This window comes from Dryas octopetala, chromosome 7 (genome assembly GCF_963921425.1).
Source record: "Dryas octopetala chromosome 7, drDryOcto1.1, whole genome shotgun sequence".
In the NCBI taxonomy this organism is placed as follows: Eukaryota; Viridiplantae; Streptophyta; class Magnoliopsida; order Rosales; family Rosaceae; genus Dryas; species Dryas octopetala.
This window is the reverse complement of record NC_141372.1, coordinates 4,716,897-4,743,021: the sequence shown is the minus strand read 5'-3', so window position 1 is coordinate 4,743,021 and position 26,125 is coordinate 4,716,897. Positions and strand designations below refer to the sequence as shown.

The following is a 26,125-nucleotide window of genomic DNA, read 5'->3' as shown; positions in this document are numbered from 1 at the left end:
CATTAGGAAAACAAAAAAAAAACACCTTTCTTAAAGTTTTTCTGTATGAATTTGTTCAAGTGGTGATCCATCCTTTACAAGTGGGAAGGTAGCTCTTAAATAGAAAGATCGACAATTATTTTTTCTCTCTAAGAAATACGTATTTTCATTCTTTTCTAATGATGTCTCCTTTCCTTGTTTGTGATAATTTACTATCTCAGTTCAATTACTGTATAGCTGCCCGGATATCTTTGTGCAATTCCGTGGTTTTGTGCCATTGTTCTTCAAATGGTTAAAAGGGTTGCTGTAATTGTAATTTGTAAATGACAAAAAAAGGCGTCATTTTACCGTATTTTGACTTGGCAGTTATGCACTTGAATCTGTGCCACACATTATTTATATTTCTTTCTTCCAAATAATTTTAATAATCATATATAGTTTGATTGTTTCGAGTTGGCGTTGTCAAGTCGTAGAGTAGCTTCCTTGAGCACGACTGTGCTTATTGTCATATGATTTTAGTGTCAAGGCTGGCAGCAAGTTGGGGCTATTTTGGATGTTGGCTTGAAGGAGCCAAGTTACATGTGAGCTTTGTTAGTTTGCTGATTGGAGTTTCCCTTGACTAGTTGACTATATCCATCATGCCTCGTCTTGATTTATGAATGTGTATGAGAAAGATTTGATTTTTACATTTAAAAAATAGACCTGAGCAACTCTTTTTTAGTGTGAGAACCATAGTCCCATACAAGTCATTATCTTTTGGGCAAGTTGAAGTTGCACTGCTGCTCTGCACTATAAAATTGCCTTCACCTGCAATTTACCATTGCTTCCTTTGTGTATTAAAAATTCTGTTGGGGAGGGGAGAAAAACTTAGAACATTAAGTTATTTAGTAATGGCCTCTTCAGCTCTTAATTGTTGTAACCAAAAGAAAGCTATTCTTACTTGTTTATGAATTATGATAAAAAAAGAAAAATAAAAAAAGAAGAACAAAAAGCAAAACATCCTGGCAATCTGTTTGTTATAATTTGGTTCTTCATGGCTTTTTGTTATATGAGTGGCTACTGGGAAAAGCATTAGGAGAAAACTTTTCAGACACTGATAAGATCTCCATATAGTGTGAGTGCGAAATCTTTGTTTTATGCCATGTTTGCTTGTTTTCCTCTGGGTTAAGTCGTATACTCTTATCCTTAGAGAAATTAGAATATGATTTTTGAATGGCTAAGTGGTGAGGATGAGTCAGTCCACCACAATAATGCCTGCATGATTGAGATGCCGACCTTAACTATACGAACAAAATTCCTCTACTATGGATGTATCAATGGACCACTGTGTGCACGTGTGTATGGGTCTACCATCACACCTAACTTTAAAATTATGTTTACCACTATATATAATGCCACCCATTATTTAGTTGTTATGTGCTCATCACCGTTGATCATATGGGAAGGCAGTCGATCACGGTGTACTTTTGATTGTAAAATGCATATGGGTCCTATAGCTCATCACCGTCTGATGAGTTTTGATGAGTTTTGCTGACAGTCGTTCACGTATACTTTTCAATTGTAAAATGCATATGGGTCCCATGACACTCATATGCAATAGGGCGCAGTTCGTTATCATATGGACTTCGCTCCAATTCTTTCAGATTGATTGATTGATGGGTGAAATCATATGAATCCAATATTTTGGTGTGCGTGTCATGGTGAATGTTATTCCTCAACATACTTTTAATTATGAGAATATCTCGATGGACCCCTCTTCCCTCTCCAACATTGAATAATCAATCATTTGCATTTATTTAGAACATAAAATACCTTATACACAAAGGTATTTTATGGTATCCCATAAGACCACTGTTAATAAAAATCTAGTTCCATTGAAAATTGACATATCGGATCATGATGACGACTTGACGAGGACGATGATAAGAGTCCGTGAGAAAAAGAATTAGAATGGTCAAGAAGAAAATCATCATACAGATTGTTGAAACTTGAAACCATGCCTCACATCGTTGAAAAAAGAGAGAGAGAGAGAGAAGACCTCTTTGTTGCTTAGTTTGAAAATCTTATCTTCTCGATCAAAATTCAAAAGCCCTTCAACATCTTCCTCGTATACCGTGTTACCATTTTCCCACATTTAACATAGAGAACACCAAATCATAAACACCAACACCATGCCGGATGTAATTGGATGCACATAGAAAACACACACGCATATATATATATATATAGTAACAGAGAGCAGCATATAACTATATAAGTGCCGGGTTATAAATTATTAAATTGAAAGATTCCTCTTGATTTGGGTTTTGCATTTTGGAGTGTGTAGTACGTGAACAATGAACATGACCTTCTCTGAGACTCTGAATTCTCTCTTGGGGACCCTTCTCCTCACTGGCAAAACAACTATAATACAAAGACACATACCCAAAATAAAGTGGTGCCTCGCCAATCCCATCTACCTTTTTGGGGTAGCTTTGGATGTTTGTGAAGAAGCCTCATTTCCCAAATCACTACTCTCCCAGTAGCTGTTAGATTTGACAAGGACCCACCAACCTATAACAATACAGCTAAATTTATCATCTCATTTTCCAATTCCATAGTGTCGTTGGCCACCACAAAACCTCCTTTCTCTTCTCCTCTATATGAAAGAAAATTAATAATGCATGGCAATAAAGATTTGCATCACTGTCTCTGGCTTTTTCTGCTTAGAATAAAACATTGGAAGCCCAACTCTGCAGGACTGACTTGACTCTCTCTCTCTCTCTCTCTCTCCACTGCTTCCTGATCCCCTTATCTCTCCCCAAAGGTTTGCTAATATCCAAAGAACCAAATTAAAAAAAAGTGACACAAAATCAGACACTGGTTCTGAATCTTCTGGTCCTTATCAGTGTTGAACAAAATCATTTGAGTTATGGACACCCATCAGCAGGAAAAGAGCAGAGCAAAAGCTGCAGGCAACAAGAATGAAGAGTTAGAGAGGTTAAAAGTAGAAGGCAAAGATTTAAGGCAAGCAGCAGCAGCAGCAAAGCAAGTACTGCAGGTACCAATTACAGCCCCAGCATCACCACCTTCAGCTTCCTCCTCACCCTCTCATGAATTCTCCTTCACAATCTCTCTCCACCATTCTTCCACAGCAGCAATCCCTGACAGCAAATCCAAAACCCCACCTTCCTTTGCCATTGACTTGTCTCCTGCAGATGACATTTTCTTCCATGGCCACTTGCTTCCTCTGCACCTTCTCTCCCACCTTCCTGTGTCTCCTCGCTCCTCCACCAACTCCTTGGACAGCTTCACCCTCCCCATCAGAGACCTGTCAGATGATCTTTATCAAAGACCAAGCAAAGAAAGCAACAACTACAACAATGCCAGCAACTGCAGCACCAGCATTGGCAACAACAATAACATCAACAAGAAGAAGAACAACAGCAGCAGCTGCATTGAACAGAGAAAAAGCCATCAAAGTAACAATAGTGAGACCAGGGGAAGAACCAAGTCCAAGTCTTTCTCACTATTCGGGTTAACAAAGCGAAAAGATTGCGAAAATACAGAGAGGGAAGACAAGGAGAAGCACAAGAGGAAGCTGAGGTTTGATGTGAGTCATATACTCAAGAGGTATGTGAGAATGGTGAGGCCACTATTGTTCTTTAGGAGAAGAAGAGAGAACATCCAATTCCGGAGACAACCCTATTCGTTTTCGGGCAATTTGAGCAGCTTGAGAAATAAGCAAGAGCTGAGAGGAAGGAGAGGAGAGTTTTCATCAGCACCAGCATCAATGAGAACATCACCAACAAATAGTGGGCTTCTTCTAGCAACTAGTGCAGAAAATCTTCCTTCTTCTACCAGTGACAGCACCATGGAAGAGTTGCACGCAGCAATTCAAGCTGCAATTGCTCACTGCAAGAATTCCATTGCCACAGAAGAGAAGCTCAAGTGCTAAGAGTAGATAGGGGAAGAAAAAAAAAAATTGGGGAAAGTTTTATATTGTACTTTTTAACTATTTATTTGCATATAAATTGGATTTTATATATAGAAATATAGAATGGTGTATATGATGATGTATCAAATGGGTTCAAAAGAATTGTTCAATAGATTACTGCATTCGAAATGAGTTTTGGGATTGTGTCTTCTCTACGGTACTCTGCCATATGTGCTTGGTGACCATTAAGAAATTTCAATATTGTTGAACTTGAGAGGACTCAGGGTTCAATTGTTTTATGAAATTCATGGGGGTTCTTAAAGGTCTAATATCAAGAAAATTGAATGATTAATTTCATTGAATCATTGTCTTTTGTATAGGATCTAATATTATAAGTATTTGTCCTGTTTCTATGCTAGAAATTCAATGAATCATTCTAAACATGAGAGTCATGAATGTGGACTCATTGTCAATTATCAGTACGAAGCTCTCAAAAGAGTGAACAGGTTCATGTGCCCTACTGATTCTTTCAAGTCCTCGATCAAGTGTCAGAGATTCTGTTTAAAATTTCCACCAAGATTTCCATCTTCTAAAGTTTTGGAGAAACTTTACAATTATTAACACACGAGGGAAGACTGACATGCATGAAAAGAAACAAATGAACTTTAGTTCCAACTTCCTAGTTCCCACAAAAAAAAAAAAAAAAAAAAAAACTACAAGATTTGTTCACTGAATGATGGTTCCTACTTCCTAGTCTCCACTAACTGTCAGAGGTAAAAAATTAAAAAAAATAAAGTACTATTACACCTACAAGATTTGTTTACTTTTAATGTATAAAATACTGATACGTGTACTGATACATTACGATCATTTGATGATCAAATTTGATGCCACAAAAATAGGCAATGAAAAAGAACTGAAAACTTTTTCTGATGAAAGTGCATGTGAAACAGAATTGAAGGGGATACGAAAAGAGATGGTACCAACAGGACTTTCTCTCTCTCTCAATGGTTGTGGGTCTCTAATGAGTTGATGGCCGCAGAATAAAAAAAAAGGTAAGTTAACAAGTACAATTATCAATTTATCATACAAGATTACAATAATGCAGAAGGTACTTGGTCCTTGCTTTTGAGTACACATCAAGAAACGAGTCAATCAAGTGTTTTGACTCCAACTGAAACCATGAGTGACATTCTTTTTCACAATCCCACACAATTAAAATCTCCACCCAGCTCCCTGAAAGTGCATACCTTTGTTGCTTTTAGACATGATTTAAAGCCCACAAAAAGAGAAAGCTAGAGGGCATAAAAACAAAACCCTTTCTTCCAATTGGAAGATACATACACTCACATTCATACTTATTTACACTATGCAGAGTGCATGTGAGTGCAGTGTGTGTGCACACTAACTCACAAAGACTGAAGCTCGTTGGCCTCAGCTGCAGATATGCTTGATAAGTTTTCAAAAGCATTGGAATTGACCACTGCATGTTTCTTTTTCCCAACCACCAAGGAAGACAACATAAAAGTGATTGCTGTTGGGCTCAAGGAGAAGACCACTACATGTTTCTTTTTCCCAACTGCTAGCTCACAATTACAGAATTACTCCCCTTTTTCCTTTTTCTTTTTATTATTTATTTTAAGACTATAAAACATGAGATTTCAGATACATTCTATGTCAAGATATATTATTCAGTGATTTGGGAGCAATATTCCTTTATATCTCACATTCAAGATGTGAACCACATCACATGTGGTTGTGGAGCCCATTATTAAAAGTAGGAACATAAAATTGCTTTTAAGAAAAAAAAAAATGGCATGATCAGTTTCTGGTGACAAATGAAAGTTGTGCAATTTTTAGTGTTGGGTGCACTGAGTAGATGGTTGGGTGCATATAGAACCAGACAGACGGAAGAGGGCTACTTACGCAACCTTCTTATTCGGTCAGGCCCTAGTCCTAGCCACTATGGGCTATACTACATAAGGCCCAATTGTGTCAGTGCCTTGACTACAAACACAAGCCCCATCCACTATGGGCCATATAACAGGAAACATAAATGTTGTCCATCTAAATACAGTCAGAGAGGTTGTGGTCAAAGCCTGAAACACACACCAACTGAGACAAGGAAACATATATGTTTATGTCAATAACTAAAAACTGGGACATCCTCTTATATATATATATGCGCAAGTGGTATATGGTCTGTGGTCTTAGTTCACACTCAAAGCTGCTCTGTGTATATGCTTAATTCCAATTCTGATGCTTGAGCTGTTGAGCATCGCAATTACATTTATGAGCACTGGGGTCATGCTGCTGACCAAATAGAAATATAAAATTATGTCACACATCTTGAGTTAACTACCACTAATGTTTGGTACATTGTATTAGACTCTGGATAGGAATAAATAGTATATATCAGTTGTTTGATGTTCACTTGTATTATTTAATTACCTGACTATGTAAAACGGACTGAGCTTTTAATACTCTCCTTACCTGACTAACTAATACAACACACACACACCTAGGATTAGATAATACACGCTTAAATTGGGAAAACAAAAACACGCTGAAAATCAACAGACGTTATTTTCATCTTCTTCTCCCTAGGGTTTTCTCTGCTATCTTATCCACAGGTTCTTCTCTTCACTTTTCTCCAGGTATCCATCTCTCACTCTCTCTCTCTCTCTTATACTCTCTCCAATATGCTTATTCTCTGTTCTTCTCTTTCTTTATATATTTCATCTTCTATGTATGATGTCTAATTATCTCTTCTTATTTTTTCTTTTAAATTTATTCAATAGATCATTTTATTACATTTTTTTGGGAATTAGGTTATGATTTTTTCTTCAATAAAGATGTGCTTATATACTATGTAAAACATATGATCCTAAGTTCTACAATTATGAGAATGAATTTCCTCATGTCCTCTTGTCCTATAGATCTTGGCAAAAACAAAAGAAAAAAAAAAATCTTGTCGTATGAATCTTGCCAAAAATAATTTGTGTCATATGAATTTTAATTTTCACTAAGTTATCAAAGAATTAAAAAAATAGTCTGATCCGCTGCTATCCGACGGAGCACCAAACGCAGTATAACTTAGTTAGACTGTTTATCCGGAACAGTACCAAACGCCTGATAATATTCTGAATAAACAGTCAGTACTCTCCGGAATAGATTAATACTATCCTACATAAATTAGTCAATACAGTCCGACGTACCAAACGAACCCCAAAAGTCAGGTTGGTTCGAAAAGTAGGATGTGGCTGAAAAAAATTTGAGGTGTAATTTATGTCTACAATACTTATATCACATTCACTTTCACATATTGATTACGTAATAAATTAGTGCAACAAGAATGTTGTATATATACACGTGTTATACTTCGTACATCAATTCAGTAAGGACTTATCTTGACTCTCTTTTTTCTTCCCATAAAATAAAAACGAATGCCTTTTGACCAAAAATGTAGGCATTCATATTTTCAAGGGTACCTAATTTAATCCATGCCTATACTAAATACAAGCTAATTTCTTTTTGTTTTTTGTTTTTTTTGCAGAAATACAATCCAGACTATGAGGTTTGTGTGCAAACACCATCTAGACTAAAAAAATTTCTCATTTGTCATCTAATCTTACTTTCACACGACAATGTATCATCTGCGGTTACATTCCATCCATTTACCCATTAAAATTAGAGGCATTTTCGTCAATTCATAGCATAGAATATTTAATAAATATATAAAATGTACACATAATGATTATAAAGTCTGCTTTTGGACTCTTAATGATAAGTTAACTCACCTACTTTATCCAAATGATAAAAATGTCCACTTAATTAGTTTTAAACCCACTTAAAAAAAAAATCAGTTTGTCTCTCTCCCTTCCTAATCTTCTCCTCTCCGATCTCTCCTTGTTTTTTTTCTTTGCTTTCTCTCTCTCTCTCTCTCTCTCTCTCTTATCGTTTGTTGCATTCTCATTTTCGATCTGCAGATCTCTCCATCTCTCTGTCTTTCTCTCTCTTTGTTCTTCACAATATCCCATCGTCGGAGCCTTGAAGGAGGCCAGAGACCTCCAGATCGAAGTTTCTAGGTGTGATATGGAAGTGCAGGGTGCGATCTGAAAGTGTTGCGCTCAATCTGGAAGTGCTGGGTGATTATTACTGTCAAACAGTAACTATATGGGATGATAGTTATTGTTGGACAATGGTAATTATTTGTTATTGTTAAAATTAAGAATTTGTACTCCAAACTTGAATTTTTGTGATTTGTGTTGGTTTTATGATTTTTTTAATATGTTTATGAAGATTTATACAAGTTGCGTTGTTTTTTGGTGTTGTTACACTGTGGGACAGTGGCAATTCTCATGACGCGAAAAAAAAAAAATGCGAGCTGGGCTCCGTGCCCAACATGTTTTTCCACGTGATTTTATTAAAGTAGACTACATTAAGACCTGATTTTTGATAGCTGGCCTTGAAAAAAGCCTATTTTCTATAATGAGCATTAAAAAAAATAACCTTAAAATGTAATGTTTCATAAAATAAGAAAATAATTTTTTTTTAGCAAAACAAATTAAAATTTAAGAAATACCAGATCCCCCCACCCACCCAGCTACCGACACCTTTTTTCGGCCCAACCACCCCACTCCACCCACCTAGACGTCGCCCTTCTTTTCCCTCATTCTCTCTGTCTATTTCTTTCTTTCTTTCTTTTTCTTTTTCTTTCTTTTGCTCTCTCTTTCTCTCTCTTATCTTTCCCTTTCTCATTTTTCCCATTCTCCCTGCCCAGATCGGAATGGCTAACTTCGAGGCGAACGAAGTCTTCGTCTTGCTTGGCGAGGTCAGCACAGTCCTACTTCGAAGACTCGGACTCTTGGGCGAATTTGATGACCCGATCCGCGAGTAGGATTGGGAGCGATAGTGGGCTTGTAGTTGGTGGAGAGAGAGAGAGAGAGAGAGAGAGAGAGAGAGAGAGAGAGAGGAGAGCCAGTGGCTGGGTGGGTGCTTGGATGAGTGCCTGTTTTTATTTTTTATTTTTGGTATTTTTAAGTTTTATTTTTATTAGATTTACATAAAATAGTTATTTAATTTTTTTAAATTTTACTAATGGATAAAATTGAAAGTTTGAGAAAAAAATTATGATTTAACAGAAAATTAAACGGTATCATCACATTAGCTCCATTTTGAAAGATTTAATGACAAATGAGAAATTTTTTTAGTTTGAATAGTATTTGCGCACATATTTTATAGTCTGAATATTATTTATGCAATAAATCCTTTCTTTTTTCTTTTTTCTTTTTTTGCAAAATGATCAAAGTTTAGACAAACCAACAACATGCCCACATGGCGGCAAAATGACATGGATAAGAAACAATAATGCTTGGGATTTTAAATTTATATTTTAAATTTGGATTCCAAATACACGTATCAATATTTTACTTATAAAATTAATAATTATTTGAGTGAGTCATATATGAATCAATAAATTACTAATACATCATTTATGATCTAAAATTAATATACAAATTTAGAATTTCTAACAATGTTCATAAAAAAAGATCTCCATGTTTCATGGGCCCCACTTAATTCAAGCGTCCACCTAACACAATTACATCTCCATGCTTACGTACTTACGTGCTTACGTGTCAGCGGTCGAGATTTCCAAGAAAACAATAATCTCTCTCTCTCTCTCTCTCTCTCTCTCTCTCTCCATATAGATAGCGAAACTGTAGGCCCTTGGCCGTTTCTTTCTCCATTGACTTTCATCTTCAGGTTAGTTCCATAACTTTAATTTTTCTACCTTTTTTATTTTAATTAAATAAATTTTGTTTTTGGGTTTTCAACTTTTCATCAGAAAAATTGGAAAATTAAATAAATAAAGGAGGGAAATGTTAGAATTTTAATGATGAAGAATGGCTTGGCACATTCGAATACTTAAAGACCGAATATGCTTTCATTCCGCCAACCCAACCGCTATTCTCTTTCTTGGCGGTTCCTTGGGTTTAGTTTGCTCATCTGGCTCTTTCCACAATTGGGTTTGTCTTTCATAGTGTGAGAGACAGCCTCTTGAGCCGCGTTTTGGTCTTTTGTTTAATGATTTCTTGTTTGTTTCTTAATTTTGATTTGTTGGGTATCTAAAACTCGGATCCTTGAGCGGTATTTTTGTTATTTTATGATTCATGCAATACTTGTTTTGAGCTAAAACCGTAATAAATTTCGGGTTTTGATCATCTGGGTTCTTAAATTATAGTGTAATATTGCGGATTGGTCATCTGGGTGGTGTCGAAGATTGGATTTTGAGGTAGTTTTGGATGTGCTTGGTTAAAGTTTGACAATTTCTTGAGGCCATCAACCAGGTTTGTAAAATATGATTGAGTTTTGAGATTTTGTGAATGGGGATGGTCTAAGAAATCAAATAGTGGAGGGAGGATGTATGCGGTTGGGAGGCTAGGGAGCTACATCTCCAGGGGGGTGTACACCGTCTCTGGGCCATTTCATCCTTTTGGTGGAGCTGTGGACATAATTGTAGTTGAACAAGAAGATGGGAGCTTCAAATCGTCAGCATGGAATGTCCGGTTTGGGAAATTTCAAGGGGTTTTGAAGACAAAAGAGAAAGTGGTCAACATTAATGTAAATGGGGAGGAAGCAAAATTCCACATGTATTTGAATCATAAAGGGGAAGCTTACTTTCTTAGGCAGGCTGATGTAGAAGGAAAATCTGTATTATATCCTTCATCTTCCAGTGATGAGAGGGACGAGCAATCTCAAGAAAACAGGCAGCCTTTGACATTGTCCAGGATCAATTCCAAGACATTGTCCAGGACTAATTCCCGCAGGTCACGAATATTCGGGATATTCGGAAGCAGGTCAATGAAGGAGAGAAAGCATGAGGAGGGAGAGAAGGGTGATGATGGCAAGGTAGAAAGGACGGAGTCTTTGGCGCGTGCAGAGTTTGCAGCCAACCTTTTGGAGGTGAAGTGGTCCACTAGTCTTGCCACTAATAAACCCAAGAAAGATTATGCTTCCCGTTTTTCTTGTCCTGATATGTCAGGCATTGAAATTAATGGAGATGTGCAAATTGATTCTGAGAAAAGCCTGGTGAGCTCATCTTTGCCTGTGACTAGAGTACCTAGTGATGTTGATGAATCTTTAATTGGGGAAACTGAACAGGTTTTTGATGAAAAAGATGTCCTATTACCTGGTTGTGGCATTGCCCAGAAGGCGGGTGAAATAGATAGAGTTCAATCCTTTATTTACTGTGAATCATCAGAGAGCTCAATAGAGGGGATAGATGGTGCCAGTGAAGAAACTCATGAAACACTGTACATTGCTAGAGGAGGAAGTGGGCAAGTTCATGTTCATGCTGAAGCAGTGCATGCCAGAACTGAACTGCTATCTAAGGTAATCTATCTATCAGAATCTGTTGCAATAGTAACAAAAGAGTCTTTACGCTATTTAGGAAGTTTAGGTTTTAATGTTCATTGTGACTTATTTAGTGATGCAAATATGCTTGATGACGAGGAAACAGAAAGTAATTGGAAATTACCGCTTGACTAACATTGTTCTTCATATAATATGCACTTGGCTTTTAAAATTCCCTGAGTTGAGACTGAGGTATTTAGTGTTCTTCATCAGGATACAGTTACTGAGCAACTTATTGAAGATGTTGCCATGGAGGTGCGACCAGTGGAGGTTCCTGAAACTTATTCTCAAGGAACAGCTGCTCATTCTTGCACAGGTAACCATAATGCTGACCTTGAAGGGCCAGCAAGTGTGCTGCTACCAGTGGGATCAGAGGAAGAACAATTCCTCTTCAGCGACCATGATGAACTCAAAATCACCAAGGTTCAGTGCATGGAGTCAAGTTCTTCACTATGTGAAGATGGAGAAAACAATCTCCCATGTAGTCCAGAAGGCAGAAAAGAATTAAATGGGTTAGTCAATACAAATTATGAATCATATTCATCTCCAGAAAAGTTTGTTCAAGAAAACCCCTCAGTTGATTTTGAGAAATCAATAGGAAAACTGAAGGTAATATCAAGTACAATTGATATTCCTAGAAATCATAAGGCTGCTGATGAGGAAGCTGGGAGGCTGGTAGAATCATTGCCCAATATGTGGCCTCAAATTGATAATTTGAGTGCACTTGATCTTCTTCATTATCCTTTAAGCCATTCGCTGGACTCAAATGCCAAACCCTTGAAGTGGATAGGGCAAAGTAAAGATGATTTGAGCTGTAGAGAGTTGGAGAGGGACAAAGAGCAACAGTTAGCACTGCAAAAGCCAGATATTGAGAATGCTCAGGGTTCAGTGGAGCTCAAAGATGGTCCTGTCAATCCTGCAGTTGGTAAGAAATTTGGATATCTACTTGTACAATATTTACACTTGAGGATTTTCATGCAGTCCTGAAATGAAATATATCTTTTTTTGTTTGGCAATTGAGATAGGTTCTATTCGTTTTTTCTTTTCTTCCGGTAGTGTGTACACAACGATATTATGGTGCTAAGAAATGATTTATTCCATGTCAGAGTTAAATATCACTGCATTGGAGTCTGGCTGGTAATGACTCACTAATCATTTTTTGTTCACATTATTCTTGGTTAGACTTATTGCCTAAATTTGCGATGTGATGCAAATTGGAATGATCTCATTTGCTTTTTGGTGCTGAAGTGTTTGTTAAGCGGCAAACTGTAGAAAGTCGCATAAATTTTTATGCAAAGATATCTCTCTGCAAACACTCTTTATATGAAGGAACAGGAGCTGACACTGCTTCTCAAGCATTTGATGCAGAAAAACTAGATCTTGATATATTACTTCCCTAGGTCTTGTTGTTCTGAAAGTTGAAAGGCTTGTTGTCAGAATAAATGGTCATTATTTTTCATGGGATATGGCTACTTATTGTTTTAGGAATGGTTTCATTTGGAAAAGAGCAAATTTTTGAACCAAAAGACACGATCGCTGTTGACAGAGTTGAGAAAAATATTACAGGAGATCCATCACAAGCAAGTGTTGCCTCTAGTGGAAGCTGGAAACTCTGGCCTTTCGCTTTCAGGAGATCAAATTCCCGGAAGGCTATGCAGCCAGATCTGAATGATGGTAGAAATCCTGATGCTGGGAATGCTTCAGAGAGTACCGTTAGCATGGATGGTGATAAGAATATGCTTACAACCAAGGGGATGAAGCAAATGGAAAGGGCAACCGCTCCAACATCTGAGCAGCTGGTGTCCTTGAACCTGAAGGAAGGGAAGAATACAGTAACCTTCACATTCTCTACTGGAATGCTGGGGGAGCAGCAGGTAGTTTATTGTTGTGATTTTTATTTTCACCTTTCGTTTTTTTCGGATATACTTACTGTGTATATAATTTTTTTTTGCTCAACAGGTTGATGCCCGAATTTATCTCTGGAAATGGAACACTCGTATAGTGATCTCAGATGTGGATGGAACAATCACAAAGTAAGGCTGTTATTTAAATATACAACTTACTTATACATTGCATATTGAGAAAATTGTTTAAGCTCATATTTATGTTGTTTTTTTTTCTAAATCTTGCATAATCCTGAGGTAAGGTGATTTTTCAGATATATTATCAAGGATATCCTGAAATGGTAAACAAGATAAGATAAAAATATGAGCTACAATATGTTATCTTCAACGGTCTGGTTCATTTTTATGAATTCACTTGCTGAATACTGGGGATTTTCCTGATTTGTCTGATCCCCCTTGATTTGCATCGTTTTTACAGATCAGACGTTCTAGGTCAGTTCATGCCCTTGGTTGGGGTAGATTGGTCACAAACAGGTGTCACACATTTGTTTTCAGCCATTAAGGTTTGTTTTGTCTCAACCTATGTAACTTAAGTGCTCAGAATTATTCCATATCATGTTTATTGGCCGATGGAGATATTCACATTGAATTCATCACTCCTTGCCATGCATGATAAGAACTCTGGTAGGTTGGCTCCATATCATCTGATTGAATGGCCTGCTCCTTTAGCTAACTTATCTAGTCAGAATCCCATTGGGAGCTTCTCACAATCTAATCTGTTGGCCACATCTCTAGCCAACTTAGTCAGTCATATAGTGTCATCACCCTTCAGATTACAAGTCATGATTAGGGTTCAAATGTGCCTTTTGTCTCATCTCATAGTGCCATTGTCTCATATGCAAATATATTTTTTGTGTATAAACTACTCATGACTTGATATTGCATCAAGCTAATTACTATTTTCCATGTGCTGCAGGAAAATGGATATCAATTGCTTTTTTTGAGTGCACGTGCTATTTCTCAGGCCCATATCACCAGACAATTTTTATTCAACCTTAAACAGGTCTTTTCTACTTAGTTCATGCTAAATCCTTGATTTGTATTTGATAATCGAAACTAAGAAACCAAAATGTCATGTTTATTTATTTCTTTGTTTTCTTATTTGCAGGATGGGAAGGCTTTACCAGATGGGCCTGTTGTTATTTCCCCTGATGGACTTTTTCCTTCTCTCTATCGGGAAGGTAAGTGGTGTGTATGCACTTCCTTCCCTAGAACTTCAACAGAGGTTGAATTTGATTTGCTAAATATTCCATTTTGTTTTTAGGTGTCTTATATGTTTGTTTCGTTGGCCGTTTACACTTATCCTGATGATAACACTTGAGTGGTAAACTGCCTTACATAAAGCGTAGGAGTATATTCTTTTCTTGTTGAATAATGAATTAATAAAGATAAAAAATTTTAAACGGCCACCCAAAGCAGGATATCATTGATACTTATGCTAAGAAATTACCTCGATTTGATCACCAGGTATCATATTTGTTGTGAACATTTTCTTCTAAGCTGGGTATCATACAGCATTTCAAGACTTTTCTGGTCTCTGACTCCTATCTAGTTTCTAATGCATGAACTGACACTTAGCTGTTTTCCTCAGTTATCAGGAGGGCTCCACATGAATTCAAGATTTCATGCTTAGAGGTTACTTCCCATAACATCTTTATCTTGACATATTGACTTGTTTTTTTCTGCATCTTTAACCATATTCCTGGTGTTATATAGTCTATTCCATAATATTTGTCTGGCTAGTACATCCTTTTGGATGCTTGGTTCTCTCATATAACCTGAGTTCATTGTGTTTTACACAGAATTTGAAATGACATCATTGTAATTTTAAGAGTAACTCTTCTATGCATCCATTTTAAGCATTAGGAGTCTAGATAATCAGATCTGTATCTATAATTATAATTTGGGGAATGATGTATCTACTGATTTACTTCCACGAAGCTTCTAAGTCACGTTTATATCATCCCAGTCACTATGTCATTTTAATACTAACAATTTTGAGATTTGGAAAAGGAAATAAAAACGAGGAAAAACTAAAATAGAGGTTGAGCGAATCATTTGTGTAAAAGTGGTTTTTTAAATGAATGCCTTTTGTAATGGAAGAGGGTGATGCAACACACTAAATTTTGCACTTATTCGACTAGTATTACAAAATGCACATATTATGTTTATTAGCTGATATTTGTTCTATAGTTGATCTTCACAATTTGTCAGAATGTTTATTGGTAATATTTCAGTTGCACTTGAATGATAATAAAAAAAAAAGTTTTAATATCTTGCATTTTCCTATTTTCCAGGATATCAAATCATTGTTCCCTTCGGATTGCAATCCATTCTATGCTGGTTTTGGAAACAGAGATACTGATGAAGTCAGCTACCTTAGGGTCGGAATCCCAAAAGGAAAAATATTCATTATTAATCCCAAGGTAATTAAGACCTTCATGATAAATTAGCAGCAATCTAGATATTCTTAATTCAGTTATGCCAAATGCCAACTTTTCTTTGCAATGATTTGGGTATCCAGGGTGAGATTGCTGTGAACCGCAGTGTTGACACAAAGTCATATACCTCCCTTCATGCTCTTGTGAATGGCATGTTTCCACCGGCAACCTCATATGAGCAGGTTTCGATTCTGCAATACTTTCCCATTTTAAATTTGTTATAGTTTGGGAGCCTTTTCTCAAAAGCAAGAGCCAACAAATTTAAACCTATGCTTGTTGATCACAGGAGGACTTTAATTCGTGGAACTTCTGGAAACTCCCACCACCCAATCTCGATGATTAAAGTGTCCAACAGAGTTTAATGCTTTATTTAGCCCTCTCTAGATATGGAGACAGCAGATGATTTTTGTGATGCTTGTTTCAGAATTATTGAGGTATATCCTGATTTCTCATCATGGAATTTTGGGTTGTAGAATGACAGTGCTTTATCAAGACATTTTGGTGACAAATCTCACAGGCCGTATGTGGGTGGGGCCATTGGCTGAAGATCTACTTTGTAGCATTTGTGCTGGCTGACTGATTTATTGGCGACCTGAAACAATATAATGGAAGATATACAGAGAAGAATTGGATCAGTCTAACCTCTATCCTGCTCCAATTTTTTTTTTTTTTTTTTGGCATTTGAATCCAATTTGGCAATTTTGTATAGTCTGTTCATGTTATCCCATGAAGACTTCAATTTGTAAGTATTATTGGAAGTGACATGGGTAATAGGCATTCACACCACATATATCTGATGTATAAAGTTCTTTCTTTCAAATGTAAAATCATTTCTCATATGGGTTCAACTTGATGCGTTATGTAATTTGCACTTTGCAGTTGGTCCCTCTGTGGGCCCTGTGATCTGGGCTCTTTCATGGGCCTATTGACAATTGGATGATGACCCATATGAATATCCGATACAACTGTACGTTCTGATTTTCCTTTCATCATTTTTGGCCGGATGAAGAGTGTAGGCCGAGACCTCGCCGAACCTCAGATCTTTTCAATTCACTACCTACATGCACATTTATAGTTTTAATTGAATTTATGGTTTTTAAAATATCAGATTTTTTTATTCATTCTTTTGTCCAAGAGGCATTTTATATAAGCAAAAACTAGGGGGGCCATGAAGCCAATACTCAGGCAATCTCCAAAGATTTTCTTTCATGGAAACAGAATAATAAAGCTATAGTCTCTCTTATTACTGCTACACTTTCTCAAGATGCCTTGCCATATGTAGTGGGTAGTAAGAGTTCTAGGGAAGCATATATGGTTGCATTTGAAAGAAAGATTTGCCTCTGTGTCAGGGTCAAGTATCATGCAACTTAAAACCAATTTGCAAAATATATAGAAAGGGGCTGATTTCAATAGATAATTAGTACTTGCAACGAATGAAAGAATCAAGAGACCAACTTGCTGCTATTGGTGTAACCATGTGTGATGAGGATATAATACTATAAAGACTGTTGTAGAGCCAGGGAGACACCTATTTCTATGAAAGAATTTCGCGCTCAGTTACTTAATTACTGAGGAATTTACAGTTGATCAAGTCTCAAGAACAGTACAGATGCCTATTATGACTGCTATGATTGCACAAGTGAGTGCATCTAACTCAGCTTATGTAAGAAATAGAAACTTTCAGGAGAATCAAGGCTTTCAAGCTAATCAAGGCTTTCAAGGAAATTAATCAGGGGAATTATGGAAATGCACAAGGCAACTATCATGTTTCTAATCAAGGCTTTTAGAGAAATCAAGTAAATTATGGAAATGCACAAGGCAATTATCATGTTAATTCTAATCGTGGTAGAGGCAGATCAAGGAGGTTTTTCTGGTGGTGGCAGACCTCATGGAGGAAGAAACAATGTCCTTTATTATAATACATTTTCACCTAGTAATGAAGCAATGGTTATGAAGGGTCTGGAAATTCTGAAGCTTGTCAGGTTTGTCATAAGAAATGGCCCACTGCTCAAACTTAGGCCTACTTTCAATATGACTAATTGAAATGCCCTTCTTTTTTTTTTTTTTTTTTTTTTTTTGAAGTAAGGGAGCTTGACATTTATTCATGAAATAAGTCTTCATACAAAAGATCTGAAAGCCAGGAAGGCCCAGACGCATAGTCAAGCCAAACATTGGAATTTAAAGAAGAGAAAACATGATTTACCAGAGCATGCGCCACTTTATTACTATCCCGTTGTTTGAATTGGCAGCTAGCCGTAGGGAAGCTTTTCATTAGCACCTTGATATCTTCAACAAGCACTCCATCTGCAGCCATACATAAGCCCGGATTGTTCACATCTTGCACCACACCTTGGGCATCGAGTTCAAGAATTTCGTTCTGAAGACCTATATCGGCAGCCAGCTGTAACCCAACCAGAGCAGCCATGAGTTCCGTTGTGCGAGCGGCGAGAGGAGCGAAAACCAACTTGGTGGCCGCAAGGAGCAGAGCACCCTTGCTGTCATGGATGACCACCCCCAGCCCCGCGGCCCCTTCGTTCCTCCCCCTCCCCGTTGCACCATCAACGTTGAGTTTGACCCATGCCAACGGCGGCAGCTCCCAGTGGCCCCGAGGGGGAACCGACACAGAGGGGGGTCTTGAATCTCCCTTTACTTCAGCAGCATTTCTGGCCTCAAGAGGTGGAAGCGATCATCAGCCTCCCTCGCAAAATGCCTTTATTTTTAAATTACCTCTTAAATTATTATGAATGTACGTTATCTTATTAAATTACCACGTAACGAATGAATGAAAATATCAATAAATCTTAAAACGATGAGATTTGGAAAAATTACATTTTTTTTGTATTAGGATTTATAAATTTTCCAGTTTGGCTAATTTTCTATTTTACTTACATGAATATATGATTTTATTTTTGGATAAAGCCCGAAGGCTAACTTTTGAAGTTTTGACCATATGAAAATTTGAATTTAGATCTCTATCCATACTTTATCGATCGATCCCATGAAACTTGGATTACGATCACTGATGGTGATGTCATGTCGCTATGTTTTAACGTTTGAGAAATAACGTAAACACAGCTGGTGTTGAGTGGATCTCATCATCTCTATATGATGGAATTGTATCAGGCACAGCAAGATCTAATTAATGAATAGTTATTACATGAATAATCGTCCATCTATACGTGTGTGAGTTATGTGATATACATATATGTGTATGAATAATGAATAAAACACGTTTATTATTCTATAATTCATTTTATTTTGGCTTAATTGGATATTACATAATAGCTAGTACATATATAATCAGGGTTCTGATTCATCTACCCTGGCAAAGATAGAGGGGCAATGAAAGGATCACCTCTCCTTCGTTCACTACCATGCATATATACGCATTATATATATATAATATCACCATACTTCTAATTATTCAATACAGAGAAAAACTGCTTATATATACTTGTTGCATGTTACGAGTCTCTTATATTCAACAAGTACGTCTTTCACACATATATTATGTGATTAGAACATAACTAATAAATACGAGACTCTTAATTTGTATACAACAAGTATAGGTAAATATTTCTCCCGATAAGTATGGCAGTTACATACATATATAAATAGTAATTAACCCTCTTTAAGATATAGTATACCCTTGTTTGAGGGCATAATCGACAAGCTGTCCGAGCTCATCAGCTATGGAAATGAACCCATCATCGTTGGCATCGGCATGCTTGAGTCCTCTCCAAGTTCGGAAACCAGGCCAAAGCGCGCCGAGTTTGGTGAAGGCTGCATCGAGCTCAGCCTTGGAGAGTAGGCCGTTTCCGTCCTTGTCATGACTTTTGAAAACGTTGGTTATCTGCTCCTGAGTGTAGGGAACACGGGTCCCTTTCATGTCCTCCGTATATATATACGCAGGACTTCTAACCATGCTTTGATGATCGAAAGAAATTCTTCCCTGACCTGCACACTACAAGAAATTAAGGCTTAGTGTTGTTGGGTGATCGACTTGCACTGGCTAGCTATGCCAACAATTTATATACAGCTCTGCCTGGTCCCCTACATGTACACGTTGGACCTTAAAAATATATTCTAATTCTCGGAGTCACATCCATGGCTCGATCAGGAGTCTCCGAGAAGCTAGAACTTAGATTCTTGTTATATTAGCTAGTTTTTCACTTGTTTCAATACTCATCAATGCAGAATTTGGATTCTCTATTTGTCTTGCATGTTCTTATTTGTTTTAATCTTAATCGAGTAATATAAATTAAAAAATTTATGTAACTTTATTCACATTCAAAAAGTGTTAGAAATTCATTTTATCATTTGTTTTCTACAATAATAAATACACACTTATATTTAAAAGTTAAGAAAAATAAGTAGATGGATTACAAATTTACAGATTATAATTAATTTATAAAGGCAATTTGATCCAGACACCTAGTTGATTAATTTTACTTGAAAAGTGTTAAGGGAACTACACTTTTAGACCTATCAATTGATTATGTGTATTTCTTACATCTATTATTATGACGAAGTGTAAATTAACAAATTGAGTATGTGATCAACTAATATATATATATATATATATGGTCTAAAATGCAGTCAAACTATCATTATTCATTCTAATTCTTCTTGTTTTTGAATCGTCTTTCTTGTTTCTAGGTGGCATGTTGTGAATTTTCTAGCTATTGCATGTTTATGTACTTTCCTGAGATGAAATTGATAAATTATAGTCCATTCGAAAAGTAAATATAGCATATAGATTAGTTTTGTGCGTGCACATGAAGCTTGGAACTCTGCAAATGATAATAGATGCTTGCATTGTTAGAATATTGGTCAAAAGGGTTTGTGAGCTTATAGGAATATCTACACAAGTGCCAAAAGCTTATAATTAACTGTACTAAAATGCTTCATGTGCTTTTTTGACAATGATGGAAATTATAAGGAACAATTCAACTTTTGGGTTCGTGAAGCCTTTTACAAATTGGTTAAAGGGACTTAGTAAATAATCGGTATTACTGCCCTATATAGTCATGTAGTCATTTTTTTGGTCAAAAAATGTTCCTAACTTGATCAGTAATAAATCATCGGAGACAAACTAAAATATTTTTGGATATATTAATGATAGGAATCAAAATCCACTATGCGATGGGACCTTGAAGAGAAAAGATAAGCACGCATCTTAATGGATACTTTTAGCCGGCCTCTTCTGTATCCACAATTTTATATCCAAAGTTTGGTACGAAAGAATCAAAATGGTTTAAATAATCGAAAAACCAACTAGCTATTGGTTCTCTCCACAATGTTAAAGTGATAGAAACGCACAAATCATGGCATGTTCCATGTATATATATATATATATATATATATATGGATCGATTTTTCTGTGATGGTTGGGCTCAGTGGCGGAGTACTAGCTTTACCATATTTTTGTGGGAGAGCTAGCCAATTAACATATTGTTCAACAAAAATTTAAATTACTACATATTTTTTTGTAAATTTTTCTAAAAATTAAAAGGAATTGAACTACGTACATGCACAAGGCAAGGTCGTTGCCACTAGCTTGGAATGGTACTTGAGCTTAAACTTGTGAGATTGTATAGTGTATTGTTCTATATTAGTAAATTATAGCCTTGTATAATAATTTATAAAGTGTTGGTCCTCTCAACTTATTGTCAATTAATTTTGGGTAAATTATGAAAGTTGTGTGACCTACTTATGAAGGTATATATGTGCTTGTATATATAGAGAAAAATATATTCTATAGAGCGGACGACTACAAATCATTTTTTGCAAATTAATTTTTGGTGTTAAGTGCTCAGTGGTGGTTTCTTAATAATTGGTGACCGTTTCTTGCGGTGCTTGCCGTCGTTGTTATGTTGTTTTTGACCCAATCTTTGACAAGTTCACCACTATAGAGTGTAGAATGGCTTGTGGAGGTCCGCTCAAAATCCTAGAGTTAAAACCTAATATAAAAGTTGAAAAACCATGTTCGATTGCTCGGAGGAATAAGAAGTTGCACTGCCGAGCGCTCAATGTTTGGAATCCACAAGAAAAAAAAATTGTGGTCGCCCGTTATAGAGAATATATATAGGATTTTTCTTTAGAGCAAATGTGCCCACTTTTTTATTTATTTATTTTTGCAGATACTTAGCGTCGAGTGCTCGGTGATAGTTTTTTTTTTTTTATAACAAGTCAAGCACTTCTTGCAATGCTTGGCACTGCTTCCTCCAATTAGTTTTAAACCTCATCTACAATGGGTCCACTCATGCCCTCTTAGGGTGTAGAATATGGTTTTTGAAAACTGCATGTTAAGTTTTAAATATGAAATTTTAGGCCCAAAATTTTTTAGACTTAAAATTTAACATAAATCCAATAAATCAACTCCGAGCTAGCGCTCGGCACCTAGAATTCGTGAACAAAAAATATTTGGATGTGAGAGAATGACTGTGTATATATTTATATGTACATACTTATATATGGAAGCATGTTGCTAAAAATTAACGTCTCATTATCGGGTTCTAATATATTTATCTACACTTGCAAAAGAGGGGCAACAAAAGGTCACCTCCTTCCTTCGCTACCGCACACATATATGATATATATAGCTATGGCTCACAATTACATGGATACACATGCATATAACACGTAGCAAGCACAAGAAGTACTAATTATTTATAGTTTATAGCCACGTTCTAGGGCATAGTTGACAAGGTCTTGGAGCTCCTCTTTAGAAATGAGTCCGTCATGGTTGGCATCTACATGGCGCAACGCTCTGCCAGCTCTGAAACTGCTCCAACGCGACCCAAGTTTCCAGAACGCCGCCTTGAGCTCCTCCTTGGAGAGTTTGCCATCTCCGTCCACGTCAACGCTGTTGAAAAGATCTGCTACCTGCTCCTTACTCCAGGGAACTTGCACCTTCTTAATAACCACGGTTGGCTCCTTATTCCAGCTCGGAACATGGACGTTCCTAACCATATTAATTGATCTTGATCGAAATTCTTCTTTGTGATCGAACGTACAAGAAAGGCTAGCTTGTTTGGTTGAGAGCGCAAGGTCAATTTATATAAGGTTCATTTTCCACCAGCGCTGGCACCCTAGCATGTACACATAGAATTATAAATAATTAAAATTCGATCTCATCAATGAAACTGGGAAATTTTATAAGTGTATAGAGATTAATTTTGTGCGTGCACATAAAGCAGGATGGAACTTTTCAAGTGATATAATCTATAGATGCTTGGTTGTCTTGGTCAAAAGGGGTTCAATTGTGAGCATTTCTAGCTACCATTTACTAAAAGTGCCAAAAGCTTGTAATAGTAAAATGCTTCATCATCTGCCAATATTGTTATTCACAGTGATTGAGAGGAATATTTATTCAACTTTTGGGTTTGTGAAGCCTCTTAAAGGTTCAAGGGGGTAGGGACATTGAAAATGTAGCTGCATAATGCGGATGAACTATTTAACGTTTTGATACAACCTAATTAATCTAATTATATATATGATTCTATATATCTTCAGTAAATCAGTCAAGCTAATAATTAACTTGGATTGGTGCGAATCCACCATTAATAATGAGGGCTGCTATTTGCACACTCCTAAATTTCTTTTTGCACACCCTTTCTGAAAAAAAAAAAAAAAAATTCAAGAGAAAAGACCATTTGGCCCTTCCCTCACCCACACACCCCCATCCCCATCTCCCCCCCGTACACACCCCCTTGCTCTGTTTTTTTTCCCTCCGCCCGATCACCACTTTCCTCGCACCAGCAGCACCACATGCCTCGCACCACCACCACTGCGCGCCACCATCTTCCTCGCAGCACCACCACCTTCCTCGCAGCACCACCACCGAGCGTAGCAGCACCCAAAACAGCCACCATAACCAGCCCGGCAGCCCCTCCTCGGCTCCTCCCTCTCTCTTCTCTCTCTCTCTCTCTCTCTCTCTCTCTCTATCTCTCCTTCCTTCTCTCCTCTCACCCAAGCAAACAGCCAAACAAGTTAAAAAAAAAAAAATTGCAACAGGTTCGGCGGACCAATGCCGAACCCGGTGGTTTCGTTCGACAGGTACCCGCCGAATAGAATAGGATTGTTCGGTGGGTACCTACCGAACGAAACCATTGGGTTCGGCACTGGTCCACCGAACCCGATCCAATATTTTTTTTTTTAAGTTTTCTTCTCCGGTGCGCGACGGTGAGCTTGCTGGAGGAAGGGAGGTGGTCCGGGTAAGGGGAAGAAAAAGAAGAGAGGGTGGGGTGGTCGCCGGTGCTGGTAGGCTGCTCGGGGATGGGTGTGTGCCGGAGAGAGGAGAGGTGGGGAGGAGGTGTGTGGGTGAGGGGGTGTGTACGGGGGGGAGGGGGGAGATGGGGATGGGGTGTGTGATTTTTGGGTGTGTGTGTGTGTGTTTTTTTTTTTTTTTTTCTGTTTAGGAAGGGTGTGCAAAAAGGAAAATTGATGGGGTATAAGGTCTTTTCCTTTGAGTTTTTTTTTTTATTTTTTTAAGAAAGGGTGTGCAAATAGCAGCACTCTTAATAATAATAATAATAATAATAATAATAATAATAATAATAATAAGCATCATGGATTCTCTTACCCTAGCCTAGTACTCCTCCATATCCACAATTTCATATCTAAAGTTTGGTAAAATCCATTGATATAATCTCTATTTGTCTTGCATGTTTTTGCTTGTTTTAATCTTAATCAAGTAATATAATTAAAAAATTTATATAACTTCATTCACACTAAAAAAGTATTAGGAATTCATTTCATCATTTGCTTCCTACAATAATAAATACACGGTTATATTTAAAAGTCAAGAAAAATAAATGCATTACAAATTTAGAGATTATAAATTTATAAATGCAACTTGATCCACACATCTAGTTGATTAATTTTACTTGAAAAGTATTAATATATCATCAGTAATGATCACTTGTTCACCATAGAGTAAGGAATTCACCACTCACCTAACCACCCAACAATGAATTTTAATGATAGGAACCGCACGTTCATATTTTAGAATATCAAATTTAAAGATCATCGTTACAAAAAATCAGTCAAATCAGAAACTATTTAGCCAGTATATTACTGTCAACATCATTTACCCTTTTATATGACGGATAATATTTTCTGCACAGTTTGGATGACCAAACAATTATGGATTTGGCTAATTTTTTACAAAAACAACCCTTAAGAAGAGACCTAAGAAATGGACGGTCTCGATCATTAAATTCTCTGCTCTGTGGTTGCTGGGGAGTTAGGTGAGCGTGAAATTGTTTGCTCTATGGTGAGCGAGTGATCATTTCTGTATATATATATATATATCATACTCCACAATATGGAGAAAGCTGTACATATACGTGTTAATGAGTTTCTCATAATCTCTTGTGCTCGTGCTCGCGTGCGCGTGCACACACACACACACACACACACACACACATATATATATATACATATATTACACCATGTGACTAACATACATATTGCTGAGAGAAAGATTCTACATTGAAAATGTGAGGCTTTGCATAATGACTTATAAGGATTAATTTGAGCTACTTCTCTCACTGCCAATTGATTTTGGGATGAATGCCTATATTCCTTCATGGTATCAGAGCCCACCAAAGGGTAACACCCAATTTCGATCCTCCATCTTATGATCTCATCATTGTTGTCTTCTCATATTTGGATCATCTCCTAAGCTAGCTAATCTTCTAACCTAGCTTAGCCTTTTATTTTAAGATGTCATGTGTCTGTTATAAGATCTTATGGTCTGCACTAATTAATTTAGGGGGAGTATAAATGGAAAAAAGAAAAAAAAAAAAACAAACAAACAAATCGTGAGTTTAACAATTTGGATTGGGCTTTTTCTTTGGATATATGATTAGGTCTCTTCACCCTTGGCTGCCATAATTTTTTTTTCTCTCTCATATATTTTGCAAAACCCTTATGTTCTCTCTTTTTTTTTTTTGGTCAATACCTCTTCATAAAAAGAGCCAAAGCACAGCAAACAAAGACAACAAAGAAAACAAGAAAAACTAGCAGACTATAGATAACAAAATAAAATTAAACTAGACAGGAGAAAGGAAACGACCAGCACCAGAAGCTTCCAGAACCACCACCAAGCAAACTCAGAGAAAAAACTCCGAACTCTATGCTTTCTCCTTCATCTCACATTGCAGTACGTTGCCCTTGATTTTGGATGAAGTATCAGAATAAATTTTTAGAGACAACAAGTGTGGAGATTGGAGTGGTCTTTCTCTCTGCAAATTTATATTTCAAGATTGAATGTTTTGAATATATTTAAAAAGCTTTCATTAATCTGCTCATAATATGCTTTGTGCCACATGAATTTCAATACCCAATTACTGAAATTCGAGTTCTAATCACTTTTTTGAAATTAAATTCAAGAAAAATAGAATAAGAGGAAATTGCAGATTTAGTCCAGTTATTTTATACCTAGTTCAATTTTGGTCCAC

The 26,125-nt window shown here is 36.7% G+C and overlaps 2 protein-coding genes across 5 annotated transcripts; both read left to right on the top strand.

The window, feature by feature from the left end:
* Nucleotides 1-2,608: 2,608 nt before the first annotated feature.
* BKI1 (BRI1 kinase inhibitor 1) lies at nucleotides 2,609-4,087 on the top strand. Its single transcript, XM_086250950.1, has one exon. The coding sequence runs from the start codon at nucleotides 2,891-2,893 to the stop codon at nucleotides 3,914-3,916; it is 1,026 nt and encodes a 341-aa protein (XP_086107076.1). The 5' UTR covers nucleotides 2,609-2,890; the 3' UTR covers nucleotides 3,917-4,087.
* A 5,731-nt stretch (nucleotides 4,088-9,818) lies between these two features.
* PAH2 (phosphatidic acid phosphohydrolase 2) lies at nucleotides 9,819-16,600 on the top strand. Of its 4 annotated transcripts, none has more exons than XR_015123411.1 (12): nucleotides 9,819-11,290; nucleotides 11,525-12,236; nucleotides 12,878-13,185; nucleotides 13,271-13,344; nucleotides 13,634-13,718; nucleotides 14,132-14,218; nucleotides 14,324-14,396; nucleotides 14,807-14,850; nucleotides 15,513-15,641; nucleotides 15,740-15,838; nucleotides 15,943-16,090; nucleotides 16,174-16,600. XR_015123411.1 is itself a non-coding variant. In XM_086251294.1 (12 exons), exons 1-12 carry the CDS (start codon nucleotides 10,319-10,321, stop codon nucleotides 15,997-15,999), a joined length of 2,568 nt encoding a protein of 855 aa, XP_086107420.1. In that variant the 5' UTR covers nucleotides 9,819-10,318; the 3' UTR covers nucleotides 16,000-16,600. The 4 variants fall into 4 exon arrangements, 2 of the variants coding, with proteins under 2 accessions (XP_086107420.1, XP_086107419.1); XM_086251294.1 differs by having other exon boundaries at nucleotides 9,819-10,987; nucleotides 11,060-11,290; nucleotides 15,943-16,600; XM_086251293.1 differs by having other exon boundaries at nucleotides 15,943-16,600.
* Nucleotides 16,601-26,125: the final 9,525 nt, after the last annotated feature.